The sequence below is a fragment of the Belonocnema kinseyi genome, chromosome 1, assembly GCF_010883055.1.
Source record: "Belonocnema kinseyi isolate 2016_QV_RU_SX_M_011 chromosome 1, B_treatae_v1, whole genome shotgun sequence".
NCBI classification, from domain to species: domain Eukaryota; kingdom Metazoa; phylum Arthropoda; class Insecta; order Hymenoptera; family Cynipidae; genus Belonocnema; species Belonocnema kinseyi.
The window spans coordinates 167,153,625-167,162,784 of NC_046657.1; the positions used below are offsets into that span (position 1 = coordinate 167,153,625).

Genomic DNA, 9,160 nt, shown 5'->3' on the forward strand with positions numbered 1-9,160 from the left:
GCCTTGGAGGAGATTATGTTGAGAAATAAAAAAAAAAAATTCTTAAAAACGTTGTTTTTCTTGGTCAGGCCGGAAACTTATCAATCCACCCTCGTATATAAACTCGTCACATTCATTTTTTTATTTCTATTCCCATTCAATTTCATTTATTATAAAAATAATGTAGATTAATATAAGTATTCTCTCTCTTCTACTGGTTATTAAAGGAATGAAACAAATAGATAAGAGATTTATATCCGAAAAACAAATAAACACGTTAAAATTTTTAATATATAGTTAAAAAAATTAAAATCCTAAATTTTAGTCAAATTTAAAAAATAAAATAGAGAGTAATTATGGGAATGTTCTTCCGTAACAGTACAATAGGCCATTAGCCGCTTTCTACTTGGTAATCCAGAAATTTGAGGACACTTCGGATATTATATAAACTAAAAAAAAACATACCTAAGAATTGCAAGTATTCAATCTTCATGTACGTTATACTCAATATAAAATTAAATAAATGTGACATTTTACCCTTTCCACCTATCTTAAAAGCACTGATATATCCATCTCCCATGTAGTCACCCTCGGTTAGAATTTTTGGCACTGTCACATCCATTTCCATATTGAATCGATCTCCATTAAGATGAAGCTTCACTGACTTGAATTTATGACCTGCAGCACCATAAACCCTTGCATTTTTCACTATCATCTTTCCACGTAAGACGCCGCTATGAAATTCCTGTTCTAGTGAGTTGACCACAAAGGGATCCAATTGTGGAATCCCAAGTTCAGGAATTCCTGCAAAAAATATAATTAAAAAAAAAACATATTCTACTTTGGTTCCAGCATCCTTAATAATAAGTTTCATAAAGATAAAATAAAACTTATCGAATGGGGTTCTAAACACACGACGATTTATTTTATTAAGTGTGAATAATAATAAAATACTCGCTAATACTGTTCTTATATGTCTACCTTTAACAAGAGTCGGCCATGCTTCCTCAATGGCTTGCCTCGCACATAAAGAGAAATCTGCGGCATTCCTATTACAGCGCCTGAACTCAGGAGCTGAAAATATTCTACATTTTTACATAAAAATACTTTGAAAACTTATTATTTTTTAAATGTAATACTTTTTTTAAATTCACACATTTTGTATTTAAAGATTTATATATTTTACATTTAAATTACAAATCTCAAAAATAAAATGTACTAATTTTGCGTAAATTTTGAAGTCTTATTTGAAAGCCAAGGTGAAACAACAAGAGACTGAAATAGGTTGTATACTATATAATACAAATTAATTTAATGAGTAATGTATTCCAAAGAACAAAAAATTAAAGACATAATAGTATCGCTTGAATTTCTCGAGTGCTATTATAGTTTACTTATTCCACATGCTCTTGAAGATTAATAAATAGATTGTTACGAAACATTCTTTAGTTTTCTTTCCTCTTCTCTTCTACCTCTCTGCATAAGAATATGAAATATATTCAATTTGTAATTCTCCCTCATTTTTATAAGCCTTGCAAAGCATACTAATACGATGAGCTAGTATGTTAATTTTAACTTCGCAACAAAAAATTTTAAGTTATGTAACACTTTTATGAACGGAAAATAGTTTCCAAACGATTTCTTTCTTTGAATAATGTTAGAAATGAATAAAATTGTAATTCTTTGATTAAATATCAAATTTAGTTTCTACGTATAGTCTAAGGCACACCTATTCCAAATCTGACCAATTAAAAAGAGGCCCGAAGAACGTGAAGCCGTCGTTGTTTTGAATTAGTATTTTAGCATGACCTCTCAGCCTCCAGCCTTGAAATACCCAAATGTTAACGTATCGCGGCCCTTGGAGTAGGCAAGAGTTCTCTGTATTTCAAATATTTGCTTCACGCCATATACAGCTTGGCAAAAAACTGTTCCCATCGGCCGATAGCTGAAACAGTAGCACTTCGACTTCATAATTCTGCATAGTTTTTCTTTTTATTTATCAGAACGTTTTTACATATAATTTTCTTTAACAGTCTTCAAAAATTCACTAAATAGTAATTTTTTGATATCGGTTTTCATGGAAAAACTGGCTTTTTCAAAAATTAATCATATTTTTCCCAACCAATTTATTTTCTCTAATTGTTATTACTTTTTTATTATGCTCACAAGTTATATATAAAATATACTTTTTTAATTGTTTTGCATACAAACAACTGCAAATAAAACACAATATTAAAAATATCATTCTATTTTGTAAAATTTAATCACATTCTACTCTAATACTTGCATTACATTTCCCAACCAGTCATAATTATTAATCAGAAGTGTCGCATGAGCTAGAGTATTACAATAATTGTCATTTGCAAATTTGTGGAGATTATTAACACTCAAGTGCGAAAACCTCTAAATTGTCCATTCCACCTAGAACGTGTAGCCGAGAATCTCACAAAAACGAATATTGTGAAAATAGACATGAAAATTAATGCGTATAATGAATATTTTGCAAGAAATGAGAAAACTTGGAGAAAAAAAACTTTTTTCCGGAAATCTGTATAACATCATGAAAAATATCATGTGAAATAGTGTGAAGTTCAAAAGTTGCAGTTCAAGACCTTGTTGGCAGTTTTTTGTTTCATTGACAAAAACGAATCCAACATAACTTTTATAACACTGTTCTTAGATCGGGTCCGACAGACCCGCTCACAAGCTTTGGAGTGCCCACTCCGGCTGTTAGGGTCCAACTAGCCCAAGTGACATAAGCAAAAATTATTAGGCCCCCTACCACTTTTTACCCCCACTCGATGGAACTCGCCGTTACTCCGCTTTTAAGATACAATCTGCTGAAAAAATGTCCGGGTCCCTGGGACCCGTTCTAGCGCTCAAGGGCTGAAGGAAATACTATTTATAAACATTTTAATAATTACAAAATTTAAAAAAGTGAAGACCTCGAGAATCGAACACGCAACCCTTCAGCTACGAGGATGAAGCGCTACTGCCAGAGCTAACGACCGATGGGAATTGTTTTTCTTCAAGCTGCTTATGACCTGTGTAGAATATCGAAAAATGAATTTTCTCTAAAACCGCGAAAAAGTGCATATTCTTGCTTTGGAAAAGTAACTCATGAAAAAAATTGTGAACAAAAATTAAAATTTACCATTGGTGGTCTCCCTTACATAATCAACAATTTATATTTAAGAATTATATGTGATTGTTATAATTTAGGAAATTAAAAGATCTAAATCTTACTGCTCTTTTTCATATGCAACAATTTATTTAACATAATTCATACCGAAATTAAATTTTTAGTGTAAAATTTCAATATAAAATATAGGCTTTCTAATCCTTATAATATTTTCTTATTTATTAAGATTGAAAATACCAGAAATATAGTAAGCAACTTTATACTTATGAAAAAAAATCAAAATTTAATAAACTTCTAGTTTTAATATAATAATAGCGGTTGCACATCTAATATAGGATCGTGTTAAAAAAGCATAAAAAACGGAATTTCTATATTTTTCTTTATTAATCCGTTTTTTAAACTAATGACTATGATATGCAAAATTTTAAAAGGACCAAAGACAAACTGAAGTCCAAAAAAATAATATTTTCTTTCCAGGAATTCTAAAAAGTTACCTTTCCACTTTTGGATGTCTTTCACCGTGGTTTGATTATTTCCAAAAATATAAATTTTTGCATAAAAAATTGTTGGTTCAAAATACTTAAGAATATAAGAGGAACTTTTTGGAGACTTGTGTTTGATTAAAAGATATTTTATTTAATAAGAAGTGAAAAAAATTCTATTCGAAATTTAAAAAATCGCCTATTCATAAAATTTACAAAACCAAAAAGTTACTTATAGTTTAAGATACATATATTTATGCTCTCGGAATGAAACTTTATTGCTCAACTGATGTAAACATAATGTAATAATATGATTCTAACTTTACTAATAAAAGGGTTACTCATTCGCATTTTTTAATATAAAGGAGAGCAACCTGCATTAGATCATGTACCTTCAGTAGATAATTATTCATTTAAAATGCTAATGTAAGTAAAACAATTAATTCGACTTTATAATTATTGAAAGGCGATGAACTTGCTGATATAATTATTAAAATTACATTTAATAATTTTACTTATATCTGTGCTTATAATTAATCGTTATAGTCTATTAAGATTTATGAAGTAGAAGAGTTTAAAAAGCAAAAATTGTGAATTATAATGGTTGAATGTTATACAAAAATGACATTAAAAATTTTTCAATAATATGGATTTCTAAATTTTCAAAGTATATTTCTCCTTTTATTTGGTTAATTTCTGTATAGCAACAAGTGTATACTTTTTAATTATTATTAGTTGTCATCACTGACACGGATGTGAATTGGTACTGATGTGAAAATTTTCCGCCCGAAATTGATTGTTATCTTTATGAACTAACCATTTAAAGAAAGCACTGTGAGCTGTGTATTCATTTATATATTCTGTTTGTTATATGAACATTGAATAACAAAAATTCATCACTAGTTATTAGTATCGATATAATTTCTAAAAATTTCAAAGAAAATCAGTCTCTTTCTGTCTATAAACGTACTTACTATGCACATACTTATATAATTTTGGTATAAAAATTAAATTTAAAAGGCAATGTTTTTTTTTCATAAACCCTTGTGAATTAATTGCAAGAGACACTAAGCCTTCGTAGCGCTTCCAGAATGGCAACATTCCAAAAACATACAACGTCTAAAAAAGATTCAGTAAATTGATGTTTAAAACCATTTTTGCAAGAATTTTTAACAATCAAACGTTCCTGCTCGAAGTAATTATTCAGTTTATTTTCAAACTGGTGATTACACTTTTCCAGAATGGGAACTCTGGAGGCCACTAATTTAAAGAAGCACCAAAACTATTTTCAAAAATTATATACACACGACAGAATTTTACCCCGATAACTTCAGTTATGAAAATCCGGATAAACTTACGCAGGGGCACTTCTTCATCAGCTTTTATAACTAAAAATGCACTGATGGCACAAAGCGCGGAGAGTGGTAGTTTCATGCCTATTCGTCAAAAGTGCAGTGGACGTTGTCAATTATCATTCTCTTTATATAGTTTCCAGCGTCAAGGACTTTGTGAAGAAACGACGGAAAATTACATGCTATTAAATTTGCATGTGTATCCGAGAGTCAAGGAAATGTATAAATTAGAGAGAAGAAGAAACCAATATCTTACAAAAAGTAGACATAAATTACATGCTGAAGAAAATCAGGAACTGGAACTTTCATGCGTCTATTTAAACACCACAAGGAAGTCAGGCCAAAGAAGTCATTCACTTAGACTTCCCTGACAATAAAAGCATATTGGCATGTCTTGTGTTGAAAATTATTTGGTGAAACATATCCCGACTACGTTACGGAACTTTATATTTAAGTTAAATATATCACTTAAAATATGCTATTACATTTAGTTTTGATTAATTTATAATATTAATACAAACAATCTTTATGAACTAAATAATAACAGAGTGCCCATCTAACTCTAAGAAATTTTATTCAAACTGTTAGGATTCCCGCCCATACACCTGGGATTCTCCGCTGATTCTTATCCCTGTTCAGAAATTCGCCTATTTTCGCCCATTCAAAAAGAGGTGTTGACAATGTCCACCCTATTTTTTCTACTTAAAAAAATGATGTTCGAGTACAAATGGGGTATTAAGATATAATAATCTGTTATTTATTATGAACAAACTGTTGTCCCTGCTAAAAGTAAAAAAATCCTATCTTTTTTAATAATTTTTCATCTTTATGATTGAAAGAGAAAGTGTATCCCATTCTTTTTCTTTACCGGTTTATTTTCTCTATCTATTTGTCAGTCTAATTTACGTTCATCTTTTTCAATCCCCTCTTCTCTATCGCATACTATCCTTTGTCTATCTGCGTCAATCTTTTCCTATCTTGTTTGTCAATCTAAATCCTCGTCTATCTTTTTTAATATCCTCTTCCCTATCTTATCATATCATTCATCTATCAACGTCTATATTCTAAAATCTATTTTTCAGTATAAATTCGCGTCCATATTTTTCAATACACTCTTCTCTATCTCATCCTATCCTTCATCTATCCACGTCAATATTTTTTTATCTTTCTGTAATCTAAATTCCTTTCTATCTTTTTAATCTCCTCTTGTATGTCGTATCATATCCTACACCTATAAACCTCTACCTTTTTCTATCTCTTTGCAAATCTAAATTCACGTCTATCATTTTCAATCCTCTGTTTCAATACTTTTTTATCTCTTTCTTTCTAGTAATGAAGTACGTGGCTTCCTAGTTTTATCATTCTGTCCGTCCCACCAGACGCACAGTGGGGTGTTTTGGATTTGTTCGTGCAAAAAATCGACGACTCGCCAATTTTCAACTGAATTGAATTTTAAATCTTTTTTTCTTGCAGTTTTTATTAAAATAAACATAAAAACTGTAAGAAAAAAAGATTTTAAATTCTATAAAATACTCTTTCGTTGATCTCTTCAGAATAAACGTCTCTCGGTTGAATAATTTGAAAATTAAAGTATTAACGTTATGAACGTTTATTAACTATTATTTAAAACTTTTATTGCAAAAATAGAATGACAATAGAAAGGTTTGCACTTGTAATGGTTGAAAACACAAATAACAAAGAGCATGAAGCATTGTTTGTACGAATTGCCAAATATTACTTATATCTGAATAGCCTAAAAATCAGCCGACGACTGCCGACGTTGGTCGACGTTTTTTGACGTACTGACGATTCAAACCGTAATAGTGGCGTATCTCTCCGACAATAAGTTTATTCACGAGCATTTTAAAAAAATTCAATTCGGTTGAAAAATGACGAGTCGTCGATTTCTTGCAAGAACAAATCCAAAATACCCCACTGTGAGACTTTGCGATGTTTTTACTGGGTTTTGAATACTTTTGTTCTTTTTGATCCTATATTGCGAAGGGTATGTCTTGGCACTAAGTAACTTTACACGAGTCCAAATGTGCACGTCAATAGTTTGATAGTCAACTGTGCACACCGATGACCAGTGAGATAGGTTTGCAGATGCAAAATTCGACGTGTATAGTTTGGAGCGTCCCATCACGTCAAATTTAAAACTTAAAGCTATGGTACCCACACAACTGTGCATATACATAAATAGAACCTTCCCCACTGTATACGATCGCAAATAGGTTACTGCAAAATCTCCACGTTCAAACACGCCAACGTTACTACAATAGAAACCAATTATTAACGAACAGATGTCCACATCAATTTTTCAAAAATTCAAGAAGCCATATTAATATTTTAGTCTACGATTTGTTTAAGGTTCATCAGTTGATCCTATTTTGAAAATGAATTATTAGTGACAATCACTACTAAAAGGCAATGCTTTTCTATAAAAAATCGCTTCCCAAAAACTAAAGGTGTCTACTTTTTCATAGCCAAAACTCTAGGATAATTTTTTGATGTGCCTAGTGCCTATTGTTTTTGCCGAAAAACTGCAAAAACTATTGACAAAAGGTGACGTTTTGTCACCCAAATTCGACTGAAACAATACGTTACATAAGGGTTCCTTTCACACTACTGAGACAATCGATATATTGCAATTTGAAGTATTCCCGCGTCTTAGAGCCGACCATTCTTAAGTAATTATTTTGTTAAGCATCAGATTTTGATTGATGCGTAGAAATGTTTGTTATCGCTCGACCAATGATTGGAATATGCGAACGGTCAAGGCGAACTAGCAACAAGTTTGGTTTTGGCATAAATGCGTGTCCGAAAGAGAGGAACAATTACTCATTATAAGAACAGGGACGTGACCGAGCTGTCCTAAGTTTCATAATTTTGAATATTATTATTGTTTTGATGTCAAGATGTCAAGTCAAGACAACACCTGTTACTACACGGCCAAACAGATTGCCTTTGTGTGAGCTTTTAGATAATCCAATACGTAAACGCCGTGATCAAAATAGATTAAAAATATTATCTTTAAGGCGTAATCTGACTAGCGAAATGAGTTTTGAAAATAATGTTAATCCTGAACTAGAGCAATTGGCCAGCAGCTCGCTCGTTTGCAAACATAAAAACTCCTAAATTTGAAGATGAACAAAATTGAAACCCTAAAGAACTTCTCGATGCTTTGGTAAAATATTTCACTGTTAAAAGAATTACCGAAGCTCATAAATGACTAATTTCCTTCGATCCCTATCAGAGTTAAATTGAAATCAAAATGGCAATCCAAACGATTTGATTCTAGCCAAGTTTCATTACATACGTATTTTTTGAGTCAGTTCAAAAAGGCTCAGTATTTCCTACCCCAAATGGAGCAATTTGAGATTAATTATAGTATTGTACAATAAATGCCCATTGGGGTGAGAGAAGCATTGGTCGGTATTGATTTTGGGGATATAAACAAAGTTACACAAGCACTTGCAAATTTAGACATAACTCATGCAGAGAAAGTGAGTAACAATAAACGTCACAAAACCAGCCTCATTCTTCAAGTAATGATAATAGGAAAGATAAATTTAAAGTGCGAAATATTCAGGCACACAGCTTACAGGAGTGATTTTTGATCCAGCAGTGTATAATGTAAACATTGCTTGTCACAATCCGGTACACTCTTATTGTTCTAATATGCATGGTGCAATTGCAAATATTTCTAGCGTTCAATCTATCATGAATGGTGCACATAATACTATCTTAAATCCTACCTGCGATAAAACTAACTGCGTTAGTTTTCCGAACGTGAGCCGTCCCCCAACCCTATTTCCAAATACGATCCTCACAAATTCACCTGATGATTTAAACTTATAGTAGGTGCGTTATGCTCAGGCCTAATGCCGCGCCCAGACCCATATAATGCGTTCGAGGACCTTACTAGCAATATAACATTGAACCCTCAATCTAATATAAACACAAATGTTTCAGGATTTCTGCAATGTTTGCAAAGAATGATTACCAGTTTTTCGGTCCCACTTTATGCTCTAGTGGACACGGGCAGTCAAATAACGTGTGTCTCTGAAACATACTATAATTATTTATCGCAGCACGGAAAAATAAATTACGAGGGTAGTTCAATAAGTCCTTAGAATGAAGTATAAAAACAATTTTTTTTGGGTAAATTTTTTTTTTATTTTTCAACATAATCTCCTTGGAGC

General features: G+C 31.6%; 1 protein-coding gene across 1 annotated transcript in view; it reads right to left on the reverse strand.

The window, feature by feature from the left end:
• The window catches only part of LOC117175165, an 8,139-nt gene extending 3,078 nt beyond the window's left edge, over positions 1-5,061 (reverse strand). The window contains exons 1-3 of the mRNA XM_033364766.1: positions 4,962-5,061; positions 961-1,053; positions 517-783 (exon numbers count right to left, since the gene is read on the reverse strand). Of these exons, the coding sequence (XP_033220657.1) occupies positions 517-783; positions 961-1,053; positions 4,962-5,037 (436 nt within the window). The 5' untranslated portion in view covers positions 5,038-5,061. The remainder of the gene's footprint in view (positions 1-516; positions 784-960; positions 1,054-4,961) is intronic.
• Between the last annotated feature and the right edge of the window lie 4,099 nt (positions 5,062-9,160).